A 24337-nucleotide genomic window follows, 5' to 3' on the forward strand; every position below is an offset into this window, starting at 1 on the left:
ATAATGAGTTCTATATAAAAAAAACATTTTTCACAAAATATTATAGAGTATCAATTGTACTATGCGATTAAATGGTGAAAATTTGTTGAATAATTACTCAATAAAAAGAGAAATATTATTTATACCTATATATAAAGAAAATTGGGATAGTTTCATTTGAAATTTTGTTGCTTTTTTTCCCTCAATTTTTTGTCCCTCTCACACAATTATAGTAAAAATTGAAGTTGATCTATTAGAACTATACTCATTATCGATTCTTTAACGATTAAGCTATAAATTTTTTTGTATTAAATAAAAATAATAAATAAAATGTGATTTGACAAATACAGGACCTGAAAAAAAGCCAATATTAAAAATAATATATTAACTATTGTCAAAATATTAAAATAAAAAATACTCTTAAGTTAATATATTTTTGATATGTTAATTAAATTATTAGAAACTTGATTAATATATTTTAAATTTTTAATATTTTAATATTTTTTATTATTCTCTTGTAAAATATTTTGTGTGTCAAAATTAAAATCAAAATAAATATAAAAGAATATGTGTAAATATAGTTTATATTTAATAAAATAATATTCTAGTGGTATAAAAGGGCTCTTAGTAATTAACTTGGTGCAATGTACTTTTCCTTTGATACCATTTGCTATGACTTTGAATTTCAATTTTTTTCTCCTGTTATCATGCCCAAATCTCGTGATTTTTATAGCCCCAAACATAAAAATGGCATTGGTGATGGTTTTGCACCTTTCCCTTAATACCATTTGCTATGACCTTGAATTTCATTTTTTCACTCCTGCTATCATGCCCAAATCTCGTGATTTTTATAGCCCCAACCATAAAAATGGCATTGGTGATGTGGTTGTGCTATCAAGAGCTTTAATGTTACCCTTTCACCTCTTTCTTCACTCAATTCTGCTTGTGATGACACTACCACCACCATCACTAATTCGCATCACCCATTAACAATAATTGGTAGTAATAATAGTGAATCAATGAGTGAAACTAACCAACTTGACCTGAATCAAAAGTTGAAAGAGAAGAGAACAGGTGGATATGATAATAATGATGATGTGAATCCTAATTTCATTCATCATGCATCATCATCATCATCCACAGGTGCAAGTATGAGTGATCATGCACAAAAGCGATGCTAAAACCCCATCAAGTTGAACATGCATGTCCAACGAAGGAGAATCTGATTTGGACACAACAAAATCTCAAAAGGTATGATAATAATTTTCTCTTTAAAACAATTGATAGGTCTTCTGTTTATGAAAAATTCTTTTAGAAAGTAGTGTTGAAGCCACAAGAAGGAATAGGAAGAGGAATAAGAATAGTTAATCACAATGATAACAATAACAATGAACTGATTAGAAACAACATCAATCAGCAGCACCATCAGCACGATGATCTAGATAATAATAATCAAAAGAAGGTAATTGACGATGTTGTTGTTAATGATGGTGAGTATGGAAGAATCCAGAGCCTTCCTTACAAGAAAAATAGGCCGTACATGTGTTCAAAGTGTATGGCGGTATTCGAAACACTACAAAAGTTTGCGACTCGTATAAGTTCTCACTACAAGAATAAGAGTAAGGCTGAGAGAATGAAGAGATAAATGGCCAAAATGATGTGTAGAAGCAAAAAATGGCCGTCCTTAAACATCAGTAATAACATATCAAGATTTTTGGAGGAAGAGGAGGATCTGCTTTGCAGGTGAACATGGAAGATCAAGCCTATCATAATAATAATTATGATGCTCCTCTAGGTTTTGATGTTTGTTTTCGCATTGACAAGATCAAGACGGAGCCTTTTCTATAGATATTATCATGTTATGTTCTTCATTTCCTGTTTGCTATTTGAATTCACAGGTTCATTAGTGTTTAGTTATGGGTTCTAATTGTCATGGTTATGGAGTTATAAATATGTATTATTAATTATGTTTTATTTTGTTGAGTTGTGTGGTTTTAGTGATATTATACATGTATTTGGACATTGATCTTTTATATGAATTATTTTGTTGTGGGTGTGTGCTACTTTATCGTGGATTCGAGCTATGTTTATATGAATGATTAGAATGATAATGATGATACTAATTTTGTTCTTCTGTAACTCTTTAATGGTAAAAATATTGATAGTAGTTTACAGGCTAATAAATGATAATAAATATTGTTATCTCATTAAATTCTCGGTCTTCTTAAAATATTTATTACCATTTATTAGCCTGTAAACTACTATCAATATTTTTACCATTAAAAAGTTATCCAAGAACAAAATCATTATCATTATTATTATTCTAATCATTCATATAAACATAGCTCGAATCCACAATTTAGTAGCACACACCCACAACAAAATAATTCATATAAAAGATCAATGTCCAAATACATACATAACATCACTAAAACTACACAATTCAACAAAATATAACATAATTAATAATACAGATAAATAACTCCATAACCATGACAATTAAAACCCATAACTAAACACTAATGAACCTGTGAATTCAAATAGCAAATAGGAACTGAAGAACATAACCTAATAACATCTATAGGAAAGGCTCCATCTTGATCTTGCCAATGCTAAAACAAACATCAAAATCAGGAGGAGCATCATAATTATTATTATGAAGGGCTTGACCTTCCACATTCACCTACAAACCAGATCCTTCTCCTCCTCTAAAATTTTTGATATGTTGTTGCTGATGTTCAAGTATGGCTGTTTTTTTGCTTCTACGCATCATTTTGGCCATTTGTCTCTTCATTCTCTCAACCTTACTCTTAAGCTTGTAGTGAGAACTTATATGAGCCGTAAATTTTTGTGATGTTTCAAACACTACCATACACTTTGAACATGTGTACGGCCTATTTTTCTTGTAAGGAAGGCTTTGGATTCTTCCATTCTCACCATCGTTAACAACAACATCATCAATTACTTTCTTTTGATTATTATTATCTGGATCATCGTGGTGATGGTGTTGCTGATTGATATTGTTTCTAATTGGTCCTTTGTTACTATTATCATTGTGATTAATTATTCTTATTCCTCTTCTCACTCCTCCTTATGGCTTCAACACTACTTTCTCAAAAAAATTTTCATAAACACTAGACTCATCAATTGTTTTAAAGAGAAAATCATTATCATACATTTTGAGATTTTTTTGTGTCCAAATTAGACTCTCCTTCGTTGGACATGCATGTTCAACTTGATGAATTTTTAGCATCTCTTTTGCTGCATGATCACTCATACTTTTACCTTTGGATGATGATGATGATGCATGATGAATGAAATTGGAATTCACATCATCATCATTATTATATCCACGTGTTCTCTTTTCTTTCAACTTTTGATTCATGTCAAGTTGGTTAATTCCACTCATTGGTTCACTCTTATTACTACCAATGATTGCTAACGGGTGATACGAATCACTGTAATGATGGTCACTACTAGAAAATTAGTTATTAAAGACGGATATTTTCGACAGATTTTATCCCATGAAAATAAAGACAGAATTTGCGAAAAAAAATTTTTTCGGAAACCAAAAAAATAAATTAGCATAAATTATATACGAAAAAAAAAATTCGTCAATAATTTTGTCCGAAAAAAGTATTTTCTTTCCGTGAAAAATGGTTATCAACAAAAAATCCGTCTATAATTAAATAGACGAAAACGCTGCATTTTATTAAATTATTATAGACAAAAAAATCTTTTTATAATTTAAAATTTTGGGTCCAAAATAGAGTTAAACCTAATACTCTACCCCTTTCCTCTCGAGCTTCACAGGCAAACGAGCTCCACACTCCATTCACACTGGAACCTTTCTCCTCAGCGCCTTCATCCACGTATTCTTCATCTGAATTACCATCGTCAACACCTTTGGGACTTCATCACTCTCGTCTTGCACAAAAGTAATTTTCTTCATCCGAATCATCTGTGTTCTACTATATTTTCTTCCAGTTTTTGATACAATGGAATTCCATTATTACAATGTAATTTTCATGTCGTGTTAGTTTAATTGGTGCTTGATTTCATTTCTGATTTGGGATTAAGCTAGCGTTTGCCTTTGCTTTTGTGATTTTTTTGGTTGCTGTGATGAATTTTTTATTTAATCAAAGCATTTGGAATGATGCACATAAGCTGTTTGATGAAAAGCCTCAGAAACAAGATGGGTCATTCCAAGTTCTTTTGGAGTTGCTCCCGTAAAATATAATGTTCTTTGGGGGATTATGTTTGGATATAACTAATTATTCAATAATAGCATATTTGATTCACAACATTTTCCGTTGGTATCGTGCGTGTCCACTTTTGGGTAAGGGCTGCAATCATGGTTTTAACATGTCAATAAAATCATAAATGGAATCCATAGCAGGCATGTCCCCATCAACCATGCTCACAGCTTCATGTTCATATTTCCAAAATCTATCTGAATGAGCGAACATGTGCTTCAAATTATCCTATTGTATCACTAAGGACCTCAAGGAAAGGAAATTAGTGACAAATCTAGTAATTTTTGGTCTGATTAGTTCTTTTCCACCAGTGAATTTTCTCATTATATTAAGAATCCATGCATGTCTATAAATATACTGTGTGATGGTCTTTGCCTCCTCCAGGACTGTATTTACCCAATTTTGTGTACCAATATCCTCTAACATCTTACCAATACAATAATAATACATTATCTAGTGTATATGTATATAGGACTTTCCCTGGATATGTTATGACTTAAGAGATTGGAAAGCTATTCTTTATATATAAAACTTAGTTTTTGTCAGATTTTATCTTTAATCAAAATTTTCTATTCACTACCGGTGTGGAAACTTATGGGTGTTGCCATGGTCATAGTTTATTCTTTTTAATTTACGCTGGTGGTAGTTATGCATCATTTATAGTGAGTTGTTTATATATTTTGAATTCAGAGGTCTGGATCAGAAAAACTTTAAATAAGTACTGTTGGTATCTCTGTTTTCATTAAAATTTTTCCTGTTTTCTTTTTTGGTTAATCGATGAAAGGAACGACTACATGGAGTGTTAATCATCAGCTATATATAAATCACTATTCCTTCATTCCCTTTTGGATTAATTATAATTATCTGGTAATTAATTATACATTATTATTTCCAGTTTTTCCTTCTTGCTGAACTTGGTCCCCTTTTACAATATCTACCTGAAATGTAAAATTTAGACAACTCACCATCAGATCATTTCCTTTTTAGTTTATTCCTTTGCAGTTTTCTCTTTCTTCTTAGACTTGGAGGAAAGGAGGCAATTAATTATATAAGTGGAACTATGCACAATTAAAGTTAAACATTAGGTGTGTGAGTGCTGAAAATGGATTATGCACATTTTTATAAGTGGAACTATGCACAATTATAAGTGGAACTATGCCCCATGTCTGAAGTTTGATCCTATTGATTGCAGATAGGGACTCAAAAATGGCAATCCAAGAGCTTGAGCTTCCAAATCAAAGGTAAAATATAATTGTTAATATTAGTAATTTAGTATCAATGAATAACCAGATTTCTTCTTCATCATAATTGAGTGGTTCCTATAGAAATACTGCTTATTAGTTATTACACATTGATTTGGAGTTAGCTTTAGGAAAGTCATTTTGAAATTATTGGTGGGGCGTAAAGATAAAGATTGAGAATCTATCCATTACTATACATACAAATATTTCCAGCTATAAAAATCTTGTCTTATAGTGAGAACTGCTTAAGAAAAAAGAAAGATACAAATCTAATAATCAATAAGGATGAGATAATGTCGGCTATTGGCTAGTATTCTGCTTTAGCAGGATCCAAATAAATAATGACCAAATAAGTTAAAGCAACAAGAATTACATCTTAACTAACAGATATAGCTTTTGGTTTAGTGGTAAGATCAATCCAATGAAACAAAATGAGATGTTATAATCTATAATCTAAGGAAGAAAGAATATGAAAGATTACCAAGAAAATCAATCATGAGTCTGCCATCGGAAGCCCGGCAGCTGGTTTTTAGAAGAAAGTAACTCCAAAAGGAGCAGACTGTGCGGGAAAAGCTGCATAGAAACCACCAGTATCTGAGTTTGAATCATTAGGTGTGTGAGTGCTGAAAATTGATTATATACTAAAAATTTATATAAGTGGAGCTATGCATTTATAAAGATTTTTTGTTAGACTTGATTACAAAAATAGGTTGTTTATTTAATATTTCTCAATTTCTATATTATATCCTATAATAAGAGAAAAAAATTATAGGAACTAAATTTTAGTTAATTTTAATATTTAAGTTTTTAGAATTTAAAATTAAATATTTATGATTTAGAATTTAAAATTTAAAATAAATAAAATAATTTAAAAAATTTTAACCAATATTAACCAAAAAAATTGACTTCTTAGAGTAGCACGCAATACAATGTACTCCACTATACTACTAGTATTAATCTTGATGAATGCTACTATGAATTTCTGATTTTAATACCTATCAATTTCAATTCAATACATACATTCAATACAATTAAATAAAATCTGTGCGTGAAATGTACATGCAATATAAGTTTGGGTTTCGGGTTGATATAATGTGCGATTTTATGAAGTGAAAAGTGAGTCACTGAATCTTCTTCTTGGTTGTGAATAATTTTACCTGCAAGAATCCCTTGCGGTATGTTGCATTTCGCTTATGTTTGTGTGTGTGTGTTTCTTTATATGATCATAATTTCTTTTCTGTCATCACGTGTATGATCTATGCAACAATTTTATTTTGAAAAACAAAATCTTTTGTATGTGTACTAGTTTACACTGGAGTTGTACTCTCCATATTTTCAAATATTCACTTCAATTCATCCAGGGAACGTGAAATCAACTTCTAGAGATGAGGATGAAGTTTTAAGCCAGATTCTTGGTTCTGGTAGAGAGGAAAAAGCTCCCAGCAGTCAAAAATCAATTTGCACTGCATCATCTTCAAGTTATAAGCCTGATATACTGGGCATTGATGACAGCGACATACAACAATTTGTCTCAAATGATAAGCCTGATATTCTGGGCATTGATGTTGGATCCACCACTCCTGATGAGTTACGTCAGCAAGCTTTGGAGGAAAAAAGGAAGTACAAAATTCTGAAAGGAGATGGGAAATCTGAGGAGGCCTTGAGATCTTTTACGAGAGGAAAGGAACTTGAGGGGCAGGCTGATTCTTTGGAAATTCATTTAAGGAAGAACCGTAAGAAGATAACGAAGATGTTATCTTCTGGAAACTTGTCTGACATGCATAACAAAGGTAGTCCAAAAGAGGTTGGCAGTAAAACAAAGTCACTTCCTCATCCGGGTAAAGAAAAGGATGATCTTATGTCTGAACTTAGAGAGCTGGGTTGGTCTGATATGGATCTACATTGTGAAGATAGAAAGCCAGCAAGCTTGAGTTTGGAGGGTGAATTATCATCAATCATTGGAAAAGTTCGTCCGAAGACTGGTGAAGAAAAGGGCAGCAGAATTGACAAGACTGAGGTTGTTGCTTTGAAAAGAAAGGATCTTACATTGAAGCGTGAGGGTAGGCTTGCAGAGGCCAAAGAGGAATTAAAAGAGCTAAAATTCTTGAAAAGAAGCTGGAAGAACAGGAACTCCTAGCTGAAGTTGAAGATTCTGATGATGAACTATCAGCACTTCCTGATGAGCTATCAGCTATATTCTGATGATGAACTATAGCTGATAGTTTTAGTATGGTTGAACAATATACTAGGAATTATAGTTGATGATCAATACACTTTGTTTATGTTTTGAATTATATTGACTTGCTTGTTTATAGTACTTTTCTTTTAGTTTGACAATACGATAAATTTCTTTATCTTTTGAAATATTATAAATATTCGAATACAAATTAGATAAAAATTTGTATTAAATTTATATTTATTTTATATGAAAAAAGTTTATTTTGCAATAGAAAAATCTAAAAAAAATTCTATTTTACCATACTAATGGATTTACAGACGGATTTTCTGTCAGTATTCAGAGTTTGAGATGATTTTCCAAAGTTCTAATTACAGACGGAAAATCTGTTGCCAATTACCGATAAAAAATCCGTCGAAGAATCTGTCTCTAATTACCGACAAAAAATCCATCGGAAAATCTGTCTTTAATTACCGACGGAAAATCTGTCTTTAATTACAGATGGAAAATCTGTCGAAAAATGTCTCTAATTATCGACGAAAAATCCGTCGAAAAGTTCGACGTTTCAGGGAAATGGAGGGGAGAATTTATCGAGGAAAAATCTGTCGGTAACTGGTAAAAATCCGTCGGTAATTTTCCGACCGAAAAAAATTCGTCGGTAAATAATTTTCGACGAGACTTTTACAGAGGGACAAAATCCGTTGGTGTTTTCGTCGGTAACCAAAAATCTGTCTGTAATAAAAACTAAATATGTCTGTAAATCTGTCTGTATTAAGTAATTTTCTAGTTGTGAGTGTTATCACAAGTAGAATTGGGTGAAGAAAGAGGTGAAATGGTAAAGTTAAAGCTCTTGACAGCACCACCATCATCAATGCCATTTTCATGGTTGGGATAATAAAAGTCACGAAATTTGGGCATGATAGCTGGAGAAAAAAATTGAAATTCAGGGTTAAAGCAAATGGTATCAAGAGAAAGGTGCATTGCACCAAGTTAATTACTAAAAGCCCTTCTATACCACTAGAATATTATTTTGTTAAATATAAACTATGTTCACACGTATTCTTTTATATTTAGTTTGTGTTTAATTTTGATATACAAAATATTTTACAAGAAAATAATATAAAATATTATAATATTAAAATTTAAAACATATTAATCAAGTTTCTAATAATTTAATTAACATATCAAAAATATATTAACTTAAGAGTATTTTTTCTTATTTTAATATTTTGGCAATGTTTAATATATTTATTTTTAATATTGGCTTTTTTGAGATATTGTATCTGTCAAATCACACTTTATTTATTATTTTTTATTCATTACAAAAAAATTATAGCTTAATCGTTAAAGAATCGATAACAAGTATAGTTCCGATAGATCAACTTCAATTCTTTACTATAATTGTGTGAGAGGGACAAAAAATTGAGAGAAAAAAGCAACAAAATTTCAAATAAAACCATCCCAATTCTCTTTATATATAGGTATAAATAATGTTTTTCTTTTTATTGAGTAATTATTCAACAAATTTTCACCATTTAATCGCATAGTACAATTGATATTCTATAATAATTTGTGAAAAATATTTTTTTTTACAGAACTCATTATTAGATATATAAGACTAAATTAAAACTAAATTACATAAAATAATTAAAATAAATCAATGATATATATATATATATATATAAGTTATCTCAATCAATAAAAAAATTATTAAATACTAATAGTATCAATTATATTTGAGAGACAAAACTTTGTTTTGGATAGTTGGATTGTTATTATTTATTTATTTTTTTGATTTGAGAATATTTGATTTTTTTAATCTCAACAGATTAAATTTATATACAATATTTTATCATTATTTTAATAATATATTTTTTATCTCACATAAATAAATTTTCTTTAAGAATGTGAGACAAATACATTTATATATATTTTCTCTCACTTTTGTATTTTTTTGTGTTGGTTCCTTTTTTTACTCTTTTTTTTCTTGTGTTAGTTCCTCTTTTCAATACCATAAAAATTGTTTCAATTCCCTAATTTACTTCCTATGTTAGTTGTCCCTCAATATGTTCGTACCATTAGCCAAAGTCACTATTTTTTTTCAATATTTTTTTACCTCTGAACAGCACCACAAAATTATAATATGCCAAATGAATTCTTTGCTGACACCTTATTTCTAAAATGATTGAAATTTATTATTTTTAAAAAAATTATCGCAGTGCAATATAAACAATTGAATCAATAATTATTTTTCCAGTATAACCTCTTTTATATCTAAATTTAAATAAAAAAGACCGTCATGAATGAAGTAATGTAGGAATAGAGCACACCACAAAAGAGGGGAACAGAAGACACAAGTAGCTCTAACGATGCAGCAATAATAGCAAACGACAATGCAACAATAATAATGATCGCATTTAGGCGAGAAGAGAAGCGCGATAAGGTGAGAATATATGCAAAATTCGGTGGGGGCAGCAACGCGACGACATAAGTGAAAGACGCTACGGTGGCCCACAGCGATAGACGAAGAAAGGAATGTTAGGAACAAAAGAAGCAATCAGTGACATCGAAGAGAGGAGTGACATGGAAGAAGTTAAACCATGATGAGCTAAGGGCAATGTAACACTCTACCACACAGAGTTTTACGCTTAAGTTGTAAAATAGAGGTGGTGTGGTATTACAACTTCTAAAATAATATATATATATATATATATATATATATATATAATTGAAAGAACGTAGTATACGAGGAGCCTTGAAGAATAGGTAAAGCAAAAATCGTAAAATTAAAAGTGCAACGCTCAGGAATAAGGATTACTTGCGTACGAAGAAAGCTAAGGTGCATAAACATATATGTATAGAAAGCGAGAAAAGAAGGTCAAGGGTACAGAATAATCAAGCTCCTAACTCAGCCTGCGAAGCTAAGGCTGGTCGCTGGTCGAATATATACATACATATAGAAATTCATAACCCAAAAATACATAAAAGAGACCCTAGTTCTCCATAAACCTCTATGAGTTGCAAGTTGCAAGCACATATACATAAGGAGAGTCTATACATATCGATATAGCAAAATAGAACAAAATATCAAAATCCCAAAAGCCCACTTCGCTGCAGAGAACTCCAGACGCCTAGCGAAGTGCCTCTCGACCTGCATCTGAAAAACACAAATGTCCGTATGGAATGAGAACCGGGGATTCTCAACATGGTAAATGTGCCGCATACATAAGATATAAGTTCCTGGAAAAGCCAGAAGAAATCCTAGAACGCCGACACTCAGATTACAAAACTTAAAAATTTAAACAAAAACTATAAATCAGGGTGGTTCTCTAAGGCTTCCTAAGTTTAACCAAAACTTTAACCTAACCCTCCATTATCCACTTTCCTCCAAAACCTCCATCTCCGGTGGAATCACACAGATAAGCAAGCAGACAATGACAATCACAATTAGGATACAAGTAATGCAGATAACACATATGACAAATAAGCATATTAAAATCACATAGGCACTCCCAATTAGAGCATGAACAAGCAATTCAAATATATGTATATGATGTATGCCAGTCCTATGGCTGATGAGTCTCATCTGTCAGTTATCAAGCCAACCCGACAAGTCCGTCTGCTAAACCCTGGACTATCCCTCGTCGCGCATCCGCAAGAGTCTATGCATAGCTTTTTTCTCATATATAAATCTTGCTCATTGGGGGATATCCTTTCCGAGAATTTATACGTGTCCGGTTACCCTTACGATGTAGGGTCAACAGAGTATCGAGTCTCAACCTGGAACACGTGATGGCAAGCCACTGCCCTTTACCCAGGGAAACTCGTATCTCAGATAAAATAAGTGAAAACGCCTCATTGTCATTCATAATCATTTCATAATCATCCATTATAGCCATAACATCATTTATCATCATATATTTGCACTTTTTATACATAATTCACCATAACTCGAAGCAAGTGGGGCGAACCACACCCTTGCATCTACTCGGGGAGCCTCTATACTAACCAACCTGGAGCAAGTGGGGCAGAACCACAACCCTTGCGTCTACCCAGGAGGTACATTCTCATATTCTCAGGAGAAACAAAGGAGGGAATCCTAACCTCCCACTATCTTGCTGGAGGCGATTTTACAATACCAGGAGGAACAAAGAAGGGGATCCTCACCTTCCACCATCTCCTGGGGTCGCACTTTCAAAAAATAGTGCTCAGATGTAACATTCATTCCTTTCTTTAGTCGGCTTTATAATATAAGAAGTATATATATGTATATATTTATGCAACCTATCTCCTCATACCTAATTCATCACTTCTCAAGCTTTCTTCATCTCCAAGTTACCACCCCTCCTAACTTCTTCTCATCAATCAACACATAACTAAGGTTTAGGGCTAAAAGAGTAAAAATAGAGGTTGAGGTTCGAAATTAGGTTTGAAATGATAAAATTAAGTTTGTTGAAAACAAGGGTCCCGCGTATGTGTGGCCGTGGGAGTGTATTTTTCCTTGCTCGCGTACACGATATGTCCAACCCGAAAGGGTTGGTCTCGTCGCGTGCAGGTGGTTGCGTACCCAACCCCTCAAAATCACTGCTGGCGCACGCATGCACCCTGCTTGCGTATGCGAGATGCCAAACTCAAAAGGGTTGGTCACGTCATGTGCAGTGGTCACATACGCAAGCTCTGCAGAATAGGTAAAAAACGCTAAGTGCTACAAAATTTTCAATTTTGCACACCAAACTTCCAGCGCACATAACTTTCTCGTTTTAAAATATTTTGCATTCGTTCTTTGAACAACGTAAACTTCACGAATCTAATTTTCATATGAAATAAGTTGAAAAGAACTTGGAAGTCTAGAAGCTGAGTTATGGCTTGCCAAAGTTTGGCCAAAAATTAGTTTTTCACAAAAGTTCTTAAACCTCTATTTTCACCAAAATCAAACTCAATACCAACATTCCACTCATACAAATAGCACCACAATATACCATTTAAAGCACCACAATCTCCACAACTTACCACAATCAACCATATCTCAATATTACACAATCTCATACATAAATTTCTCAATTAACCAACAAGATCATCAATAATTCATCACATATACATATTCATTCTTAACACCTTGTTAATCATCATTAAATCATCATATAGCATTCTATTTTCATCACCAACATCAATCACTAAACCAATGCCCAACCTATTTTAACAACTATCATCAAGGCACTAAGCAATTAACATATTCATGCTTTCCCACTTATCCTATGGTCATCTAGCCTAAGTTTTCATAAGACATTATATATTAAATACAAAAAATCAAAACCATACCTTGGTCGATTTTCTCGTATAACCTAAGACAACCCCACAAGGCAAGCTCACAAGTTCCACCACCAAAATTCAGCCTCCAAAGTTTCACCAAGCATCCAACATACACAATTAAGCTCCAATTTACACATATAAACACCTATATCATATCATTGAACCCATACATACACACTTAATACCAAAATTACAATTAACTAAGGGATTTACTAGGGTTGAGGATCCTTACCTTGTATGTGCCTCAATGATGCCAAGACCCACTAATTTCTCAAGTCAATTTGGCCCTAAAACATCAAATTAACCACAAATCATAACAACCAAGACCATAACATTTTTGGATTTGAGAAGAAGAAATTGAAACTGGGAATGTGGTTTTCTTATCTATTGGACTTTGTAGAACTCAACACTGCAGACGCGTGGCCGCAAACGGTGCAGCGATCGCAGCTCCGGATCAAAAGTTACGTTGGATTGAATATCTAAGTGAGTGTTTTGTGTGTTCTTCACCTTTTCAGCCCCCTTCAGCATGATTCTCATCCTTTGGGGAAGAAAAGGCTGAAGTGTGGCTTATATACTTGGGTTTTGGGCTCGATTTGATCGGTTTGGTCTGTTTGATCTAATCTTGGGCCAAATTCTTTAAAATTAGTGTCAAAATTCTTATTTTAATTAGCTCTATCTCATTAAACTATAAAATTCATATTTCTAATATTTTTTGTTAAAAATTAATTTATTGACTAATTATTCACTAATTTTACAGAGTTTACAGGCGACGAGTAGCGAGTAGTCTCTACGTAGCTAAGTAGGTCAAGTCTGAACAAAGGGTAGGAATGGGGTGATTGGGCTCAGGGTCTTGATAAGAGTGACTGAAAGGCACCATTTAAAAAAATAATTATATATATCACATTTTTCATTCCTCCAATATTGAATTTGAATGGAAATAATTAAAAGAAATAAACATTGAATAACATTTTCACTCTAATTTATTGCTATTATCTCATTAAATTCTCGATCTTCTTAAAAGATTTATTACTATTTATTAACCTGTAAACTGCCATCAATATTTTTGCCATTAAAGAGTTACAGAAGAACAAAATCAATATCGTCATTATCATTCTAATCATTCATATAAACATAACTCGAATCCACGATTCAGTTAAACATAATAATTCATATAAAAGACCAATGTCCAAATACATACATAATATCACTAAAACCACACAATTCAACTCCCATTACTTGACCCGTGTTAACTAACTCCGGATAACTCACCATCTCCATTGGTACCACGGCGCTCGAAATATTATCTCCGCCCTCATGTTAGTTACCACCTTCGTTGCCATCTCCAATTTGTTGTCCCATCATACCCATCGCTCGGCAGGTCTAGCAGCAACAGCACTAATAGCAGCAGTAGCGCTCGTCATAGCGGTAATGAAATCGGTCAAACTCCCTACCGATATGGTTACCTCGTTACCTCTCCAACCACGACCTCAATTACGCCCATGACCATGCCCACCAGACGCCATTTGGTTTTTGTTCATACCAAACAAGTGATATCAAGGTGATTAGTCTCAATAACTCAAGTCTAGTGCTTCAAAGTTTCAAATGCATGCTCATGAACTTTATGCTATGTATATCAGTTAGATATCCTAAATAGCACATAAACATGACTCAGAGTATGCTCAGAAGCATAGTCAATCCGTTCCTCAGGCTCTACAAGAACGAACTACTCTTATACCATAATGTAACACCCTACCACATAGAGCTTTACGCTTAAGTCATAAAACAAAGCTAGTGTGGTATTTCGACCTCTAAAATAATATATATATAATTGAAAGAACGTAGTATACGAGGAGCCTTGAAGAATAGGTAAAGCAAAAATCGTAAAATTAAAAGTGCAACGCTCAGGAATAAGGATTACTTGCGTACGAAGAAAGCTAAGGTACATGAACATATATGTATAGAAAGCGAGAAAAGAAGGTCAAGGGTACAGAATAATCAAGCTCCTAACTCAGCCTGCGAAGCTAAGGCTGGTCGAAGAATATTTATATACATACATATAGAAATTCATAACCCAAAAATACATAAAAGAGACCCTAGTTCTCCATAAACCTCTATGAGTTGCAAAAGTAAAGCACATATACATAAGGAGAGTCTATACATATCGATATAGCAAAATAGAACAAAATATCAAAATCCCAAAAGCCCACTTCGCTGCAGAGAACTCCAGACGCCTAGCGAAGTGCCTCTCGACCTGCATCTGAAAAACACAAATGTCCGTATGGAATGAGAACCGGGGATTCTCAACATGGTAAATGTGCCGCATACATAAGATATAAGTTCCTGGAAAAGCCAGAAGAAATCCTAGAACGCCGACACTCAGATTACAAAACTTAAAAATTTAAACAAAAACTATAAATCAGGGTGGTTCTCTAAGGCTTCCTAAGTTTAACCAAAACTTTAACCTAACCCTCCATTATCCACTTTCCTCCAAAACCTCCATCTCCGGTGGAATCACACAGATAAGCAAGCAGACAATGACAATCACAATTAGGATACAAGTAATGCAGATAACACATATGACAAATAAGCATATTAAAATCACATAGGCACTCCCAATTAGAGCATGAACAAGCAATTCAAATATATGTATATGATGTATGCCAGTCCTATGGCTGATGAGTCTCATCTGTCAGTTATCAAGCCAACCCGACAAGTCCGTCTGCTAAACCCTGGACTATCCCTCGTCGCGCATCCGCAAGAGTCTATGCATAGCTTTTTTCTCATATATAAATCTTGCTCATTGGGGGATATCCTTTCCGAGAATTTATACGTGTCCGGTTACCCTTACGATGTAGGGTCAACAGAGTATCGAGTCTCAACCTGGAACACGTGATGGCAAGCCACTGCCCTTTACCCAGGGAAACTCGTATCTCAGATAAAATAAGTGAAAACGCCTCATTGTCATTCATAATCATTTCATAATCATCCATTATAGCCATAACATCATTTATCATCATATATTTGCACTTTTTATACATAATTCACCATAACTCGAAGCAAGTGGGGCGAACCACACCCTTGCATCTACTCGGGGAGCCTCTATACTAACCAACCTGGAGCAAGTGGGGCAGAACCACAACCCTTGCGTCTACCCAGGAGGTACATTCTCATATTCTCAGGAGAAACAAAGGAGGGAATCCTAACCTCCCACTATCTTGCTGGAGGCGATTTTACAATACCAGGAGGAACAAAGAAGGGGATCCTCACCTTCCACCATCTCCTGGGGTCGCACTTTCAAAAAATAGTGCTCAGATGTAACATTCATTCCTTTCTTTAGTCGGCTTTATAATATAAGAAGTATATATATGTATATATTTATGCAACCTATCTCCTCATACCTAATTCATCACTTCTCAAGCTTTCTTCATCTCCAAGTTACCACCCCTCCTAACTTCTTCTCATCAATCAACACATAACTAAGGTTTAGGGCTAAAAGAGTAAAAATAGAGGTTGAGGTTCGAAATTAGGTTTGAAATGATAAAATTAAGTTTGTTGAAAACAAGGGTCCCGCGTATGTGTGGCCGTGGGAGTGTATTTTTCCTTGCTCGCGTACACGATATGTCCAACCCGAAAGGGTTGGTCTCGTCGCGTGCAGGTGGTTGCGTACCCAACCCCTCAAAATCACTGCTGGCGCACGCATGCACCCTGCTTGCGTATGCGAGATGCCAAACTCAAAAGGGTTGGTCACGTCATGTGCAGTGGTCACATACGCAAGCTCTGCAGAATAGGTAAAAAACGCTAAGTGCTACAAAATTTTCAATTTTGCACACCAAACTTCCAGCGCACATAACTTTCTCGTTTTAAAATATTTTGCATTCGTTCTTTGAACAACGTAAACTTCACGAATCTAATTTTCATATGAAATAAGTTGAAAAGAACTTGGAAGTCTAGAAGCTGAGTTATGGCTTGCCAAAGTTTGGCCAAAAATTAGTTTTTCACAAAAGTTCTTAAACCTCTATTTTCACCAAAATCAAACTCAATACCAACATTCCACTCATACAAATAGCACCACAATATACCATTTAAAGCACCACAATCTCCACAACTTACCACAATCAACCATATCTCAATATTACACAATCTCATACATAAATTTCTCAATTAACCAACAAGATCATCAATAATTCATCACATATACATATTCATTCTTAACACCTTGTTAATCATCATTAAATCATCATATAGCATTCTATTTTCATCACCAACATCAATCACTAAACCAATGCCCAACCTATTTTAACAACTATCATCAAGGCACTAAGCAATTAACATATTCATGCTTTCCCACTTATCCTATGGTCATCTAGCCTAAGTTTTCATAAGACATTATATATTAAATACAAAAAATCAAAACCATACCTTGGTCGATTTTCTCGTATAACCTAAGACAACCCCACAAGGCAAGCTCACAAGTTCCACCACCAAAATTCAGCCTCCAAAGTTTCACCAAGCATCCAACATACACAATTAAGCTCCAATTTACACATATAAACACCTATATCATATCATTGAACCCATACATACACACTTAATACCAAAATTACAATTAACTAAGGGATTTACTAGGGTTGAGGATCCTTACCTTGTATGTGCCTCAATGATGCCAAGACCCACTAATTTCTCAAGTCAATTTGGCCCTAAAACATCAAATTAACCACAAATCATAACAACCAAGACCATAACATTTTTGGATTTGAGAAGAAGAAATTGAAACTGGGAATGTGGTTTTCTTATCTATTGGACTTTGTAGAACTCAACACTGCAGACGCGTGGCCGCAAACGGTGCAGCGATCGCAGCTCCGGATCAAAAGTTACGTTGGATTGAATATCTAAGTGAGTGTTTTGTGTGTTCTTCACCTTTTCAGCCCCCTTCAGCATGATTCTCATCCTTTGGGGAAGAAAAGGCTGAAGTGTGGCTTATATACTTGGGTTTTGGGCTCGATTTGATCGGTTTGGTCTGTTTGATCTAATCTTGGGCCAAATTCTTTAAAATTAGTGTCAAAATTCTTATTTTAATTAGCTCTATCTCATTAAACTATAAAATTCATATTTCTAATATTTTTTGTTAAAAATTAATTTATTGACTAATTATTCACTAATTTTACAGAGTTTACAGGCGACGAGTAGCGAGTAGTCTCTACGTAGCTAAGTAGGTCAAGTCTGAACAAAGGGTAGGAATGGGGTGATTGGGCTCAGGGTCTTGATAAGAGTGACTGAAAGGCACCATTTAAAAAAATAATTATATATATCACATTTTTCATTCCTCCAATATTGAATTTGAATGGAAATAATTAAAAGAAATAAACATTGAATAACATTTTCACTCTAATTTATTGCTATTATCTCATTAAATTCTCGATCTTCTTAAAAGATTTATTACTATTTATTAACCTGTAAACTGCCATCAATATTTTTGCCATTAAAGAGTTACAGAAGAACAAAATCAATATCGTCATTATCATTCTAATCATTCATATAAACATAACTCGAATCCACGATTCAGTTAAACATAATAATTCATATAAAAGACCAATGTCCAAATACATACATAATATCACTAAAACCACACAATTCAACAAAATATAACATAATTAATAATACATATATATAACTCCATAACCATGACAATTAAAACCCATAACTAAACACTAATGAACTTGTGAATTCAAATAGCAAATAGGAAATGAAGAACATACATAACATAATATATAACATCTATAGAAAAGGCTCTATCTTAATCTTGCCAACACTAAAACGAACATCAAAACCAGGAGGAGCATCATAATTATTATTATGATGAGCTTGATCTTCCACGTTCACCTGCAAAGCAGATCTCCTCCTCCTCCAAAATTCTTGATATGTTGTTGCTGATGTTCAAAGACGGCTGTTTTTTTGTTTCTACGCATCATTTTGGCCATTTGTCTCTTCATTCTCTCAACCTTACTCTTTGGCTTGTAGTGAGAACTTATATAAGATGCAAACTTTTGTGATGTTTCGAACACCGTCAAACATGCTGCAAGTTCTAATCAGCATGCATAATTCGTTTCTTGTGACCAGTGAAAAAGACAGAAGAAGATACACGTAAGCATGTATGGAAGTAGATGTCTCCACCTCCTCCGCATTTATAAATTCAGGTCTTCCTTCTCGTTGTATTTACACGAAGAGAAAAATGTAGTTACACTTATCTAAAGTGAGATTGTGAAAGTAAGAGTGAGGAAGAGGTGGAAAAAGAAAATTTATGTACTTATTTTTATGATAATAAAAATGTAGTTATTAGTGAAAAAAGTGTGATTTGAATTAAAATGATATGAAATTTAATTTTACCAAAAAAATATATTATTGCACATCTAAACTATTCTCAATATATAACTTATTATTTTGTCAGAATTATTTATATCAATATATGTGTTATATTATTAGTGTTATTTTTCTTTTAATATGTTAATATTATTGTCATTTTGAATATTCAGACAATTAATTACTTATGTTAATATTATGATTAAGTTTATTCGAAGACAAAATACTTAGTAAAAAAAGTATTTTTTGCAATATGCAGGTAGAATTTTTTAATTTTTTTTCGTATTTATAATTGTTATATATTGACATTATTATGTCTAATAATATAAAAATTACTTATTGTTAATTTTAAAATGTTTATAATGTTAGAGAACTTAAGTTGAAATCCAAATTTTTAAAAAGTTTTATTTTTAAACAGAAGCCTGGCCTGCTACTATCTAGGTGGGTGAGTCACATTCTTGCACCGTCGAACATCATTGTTCCTTGCCTGAGAGAAGCTGGGTTTGGCGATACGGTACAGCTCAGAAACTTCGTGTTTGACAATTCCCTAATCACTGCATTCGTTGAGCACTGGCGTCCGGAGATCCACACTTTCTACCTACCACGGGATGAGTGCACTATCACCTTGCAGGATGTTGCTATCACCTCGGGTTACGCACATACGGAGAGCCAGTGGGTGAGTGCTTGCGTGACTTCTAGACTTGGTACCGGCGTCCGACATGGGAGTACGTAGAGGTGATCGTAGGTGTCAGGCCCTTCATGGTCAGTACTAGACATTTTTACTAAATTTTTCGAAGAAAAACGAAAAAGAAGAAGGATTGAGATGTTTGTGGAGAATACCAACATTTGAAGATCTTTTTATAACTGATTGATTTTTATCTTACTATATTTCGTTTACACAATAAACAAAATTAGTTTGTTCATATATTGTATAAACGAGATACGTGAAGTTCGTTCTTCCTCACATAATATGTGTGCACATGTAATACGATCTGAGTATGTCTTATTTCGTTTATAGTGTAAATAAAATACGCCTATGTTTATTTTATTTATTTTGTAAACTAGGTAAGTAATGTTACAAAAATCAATAAAAATTCTTCGAATTATCTATTTCCATAGTTAAAATATTTATTTTATTTATCTAAAACAAATCTCGTAAATCAGTGGGTAATATCCTTCTTGGTTCACCAAATGTTGTAAATGTGCATAGCAATGTATAACACATAATCATGCTCGGAGATTTCACATCTAATAATCCAATAAAAAAGGAAAAGTTCAATGGGTCATGCTATAATTATTTATCTCTTTGTATTAAAACAAAGGATTTCATTTTAGTTAAAATGTGCCCATAGTATTCATACGAATAATTAAATAATAATGAAAAAAGAATATCAATTTGTAATTTAGTCTTTTGAAAATACATATAAATATATAATGTTATGAATTGTGATATTAATTTAACATTTTTAAATAATTTGTTTAACGAATATTTTAAAGACACTTGAGTTTGCTTCATGTGATGATGGCGTGTTTCCGCCAATTACATTAATCTCTTAATATGTGATTGGTTAACTCTTTAAACTTTAGTGAAATAAAAAACTGCATTAGCATCCAATGATCCAAGAAGACTTTGGATTTTAAAATTTGTAATTTATAGACTTCGCTGCTGAGATTGAAGACTCTGACTGCGTTCATCTTCTGCATACTCTCTCATATTTTCTTAGATTAACTATCATGGCAGAATCATTCATCTTCAGCATCGCTGAATCACTCATAACTAAGCTTGCTTCTCGTGCATACGAAGAAGCATCTCAGGTGGTTGGTGTCTACGATGACCTCCAAGACATGAAAAGCAGTCTCTCATATGTGAAAGCTGTGCTGTTGGATGCTGAGCAGAAGCAGGAGCAGAACCACGAACTGCGGGAGTGGCTGAAGCAGATCAAACTCATCTTCTATGATGCTGAGAACGTGCTTGATCAAGTTGACTGTGAAACACTGCGCAAGCAAGTCATCAGAGACTACGGCACTCCCAAGGACAAGGTAGGCCGCTTCTTCTCGAGTTCTAGTCCACTTGTGTTTCGTTATAAGCTTGCTCTTCAGATCAAAGATATTAGGATGAGATTAGACAGAGTCGCGGCTGATAGGGATAAGTTTGGGCTTCAAGTAATTGATGTTGATAGGCGAGTTGTGCATAGGAGGGAAATGACTTACTCCCATGTTGTTGAGTCTGATGTCATAGGACGTGCTCATGATAAAGAAAAGATTGTAAAGCTCTTGATGGAACCCAGTCTTGACAACAATGCTGGCTCTAAACATATCTCTGTCATTCCCATTGTGGGAATTGGAGGTTTGGGAAAAACCACACTTGCTAAGCTTGTCTTCAATGATGAAAGGATAACTGACTCCTTTCCGTTGAAAATGTGGGTGTGTGTGTCTGAAGACTTTAATCTCAAGCAATTGATTATTAAGATCATCAATGCTGCTAGCAATTTTGTTTCTACTGGTGCTCTTCCGGGCCACCAAAATTTAAAAGAATTAGAGGTTGAACAATTGCAATATTGTCTAAGAAACATGCTTGAGGGTCAAAAGTTTTTCCTAGTCTTGGACGATGTATGGAATGAAGATCGTGTTAAATGGGTTGCGCTGCAAGATCTCATTTCAGTGGGTGCTCAAGGAAGCAAAGTAATAGTCACAACACGTAGCCCATCCATCGCTTCCATGATGGGTACCGTTGCCTACTCGCACCATTTAAAAAGTCTTTCTCCCGAGGATTCATTGCGTTTGTTCGTTAGATGGGCTTTTAAAGAAGGAGAAGAGGGAAAATATCCAGATTTGATAAGGATTGGAAGAGAAATCGTAGACAAGTGCAAAGGAGTTCCTTTAGCGGTGAGAACGTTGGGAAGTTCACTATTTTCCAAACACGAGAGACAAGAGTGGGAATCATTGAGAGACAAGGAGATTTGGAATTTGCCACAAAAAAAGGATGATATCTTACCTGCATTAAAATTAAGTTATGATGAAATGCCATCCCATTTGAGGCAATGTTTTGCTTTGCTCTCCCTTTATCCAAAGAATCATTATTACATTTCTTTTGGCGTTGCTTCACTTTGGGGGGCAGCAGGTTTGCTTTCATTGGAAAGCAAAGATGAAACAATAGTAGACGTTGCACATCAATATTTGAGAGACTTAATGGCAAGATCTTTTCTTCATGATGTTTTTTATTGTGGCACCTTTTATATATTTGACATACATGATTTAGTGCATGATCTTGCAGTATATGTTGCAAAAGATGTGTGCCAATTGGTCAATTCAAACACGCAAGATATATCAGAAAATGTGCTGCATTTGTCTTTTGTTGAGAATGGTTTGCCTTACAATTCCATCAAGCCAAGCTTACAAGGTGTGAGAAGCATTCTGTTTCCAGTTGACAATCAGGGAGCCAGTGAAGCTTTCTTGGATGCATGGGTGTTAAACTGCAAATACCTGCGATATTTGGATTTAAGTGATTCTACATGTGAGACTCTGCCTGAGTCAATTGGTAAGTTGAAACATTTAAGATATATTTCTCTTCAGGGTAATACAAGAATAAAGAGGCTCCCTAATTCTATTTGCAAGCTGCAACATTTGCAAGTTTTGCTTCTTGATAGGTGTTCAAATCTGGAAACTTTACCGAAAAAGATAAGAAAGTTGATCAGCCTGCAAAGATTGGAGATAACCACAAAGCAATCTATTTTGCCAGAGAGTGACATTGCAAAGTTGAATTGTCTTGAACATTTGTCTGTCGAAAATTGTGATAATTTGAAGTCCTTGTTTGTTGAGACAAGATTGCCTACACTTCGAACTTTGCAAGTTCGTGGCTGTGCGAATCTAAAGTCTTTGCCACTTGATACTCAGCATTTTCCTCAGTTAGAAACTTTGGGAATCAGCAGTGTTGGCAATGAAGATTGGCTTCATAGATCAGAGGATACTAATGCTGTCTTGAGGTTAAAAACCATTGTTCTTTTTGAAATGGCAACATTGCCTCATTCTCTCCAACAATATGCAAGCACGTTACAAGGTTTGATGATTTCACGTTGCTACGAGCTGGAGGTACTGCCCGAATGGCTGTGGAATCTGAGTTCTTTGAAATTTCTTTATATCTCCCGGTGTCCGAAATTGAAGTCTCTTTCCAGTGATATCCACCGTCTAACAAGTCTGCAAGTTTTGCGAATCATAAATTGCCATGAGTTATATAGAAAATACGAGCCACAAGTTGGAGAGTGCTGGCCCATGATATCTCACATCAAGCATACTGACATTAGGAACACATGGGAATAGCTAATGGAAGATGAAAAAGAATTGTCTTAACAACCCGGATTGGAGTCAAAGTGCCTTTTGTTTCTTCATCAGTTTCCATAATGCACACAATTGTTCTTGTTTTGTTTTGAACTATATGTCTTCAGTGATTTTTCAAGTTTCTGTATGTTCTTTTGTAATTCAAAATGGTAATTCATGAAGTCTGATTTAGTGTTGTCTCTAATGAAATTCTCTGACATTATCTAAGTTGCTGAAACATACTTGAGTAAATACTTAGCACTGGTAATTGAAATTGTGGAACCATGAATTGGATAACCCACAATCTTAAGTACACAACACACCCACACATTCTTCACACACTTACCACATTTTTTCCTTGTTTGCAACCGATAGGGTTTAAACCTGAGACCTTTAAAGTGAGAAATGGGAAATATGCCATGTGAGCTAAAGCTCATTGGCAATAGCATTTTATTTGGTGTGATGATCACCAGGTGAGTAGGTGCATCGCAAAAGCATAGCAAAATATTGATTAGATATAAAATATAGCTTCTTTTGACTTCGAACTATATGTCTTTAGATATAATAATTGATGCAAATATGCAATATATAGATTAGTCACCAATAATGATATTATATCTATGTTACATAATGATGTTTTATGTGAAAATAATATTTAAAATATTATTATATATTATATTAATTAATTTAATTAAATATATTGA

General features: G+C 33.8%; 3 protein-coding genes across 3 annotated transcripts in view; all 3 read left to right on the top strand.

Annotated features, from left to right (window-relative positions):
• Positions 1183 to 7845, top strand: LOC110265344. The gene is made up of 4 exons (XM_021108303.1): positions 1183 to 1230; positions 1295 to 1540; positions 5428 to 5476; positions 6838 to 7845. The coding sequence occupies exons 1-4, from the start codon at positions 1183 to 1185 to the stop codon at positions 7611 to 7613; spliced, it is 1119 nt and encodes a 372-aa protein (XP_020963962.1). The 3' UTR covers positions 7614 to 7845.
• Positions 20921 to 23623, top strand: LOC107614049 (putative disease resistance protein RGA1; the record flags this gene model as incomplete). Its single annotated transcript, XM_016316273.2, is given in 1 exon segment — positions 20921 to 23623. A coding segment is annotated over 1 exon segment (2570 nt), but the record flags the coding sequence as incomplete, so codon positions are not given.
• The window catches only part of LOC110262460 (disease resistance protein TAO1-like), a 9164-nt gene continuing 8865 nt past the window's right edge, over positions 24039 to 24337 (top strand). Inside the window, exon 1 of the mRNA XM_021108304.1 lies at positions 24039 to 24106. Within this exon, the coding sequence (XP_020963963.1) occupies positions 24039 to 24106 (68 nt within the window). The remainder of the gene's footprint in view (positions 24107 to 24337) is intronic.

This window comes from Arachis ipaensis, chromosome B08, assembly GCF_000816755.2.
Source record: "Arachis ipaensis cultivar K30076 chromosome B08, Araip1.1, whole genome shotgun sequence".
NCBI classification, from domain to species: Eukaryota; Viridiplantae; Streptophyta; class Magnoliopsida; order Fabales; family Fabaceae; genus Arachis; species Arachis ipaensis.

What these genes read in the sequence shown, in the direction of transcription:
- LOC110265344 (XM_021108303.1), top strand. Translation starts at nt 1,183, where the DNA reads ATGTCCAACGAAGGAGAATCTGATTTGGACACAACAAAATCTCAAAAG. An exon ending in ACACAACAAAATCTCAAAAG is followed by an intron (nt 1,231 to 1,294) that starts GTATGATAATAA and finishes AAATTCTTTTAG; the next exon opens with AAAGTAGTGTTGAAGCCACA. An exon ending in CTTGAGCTTCCAAATCAAAG is followed by an intron (nt 5,477 to 6,837) that starts GTAAAATATAAT and finishes CAATTCATCCAG; the next exon opens with GGAACGTGAAATCAACTTCT.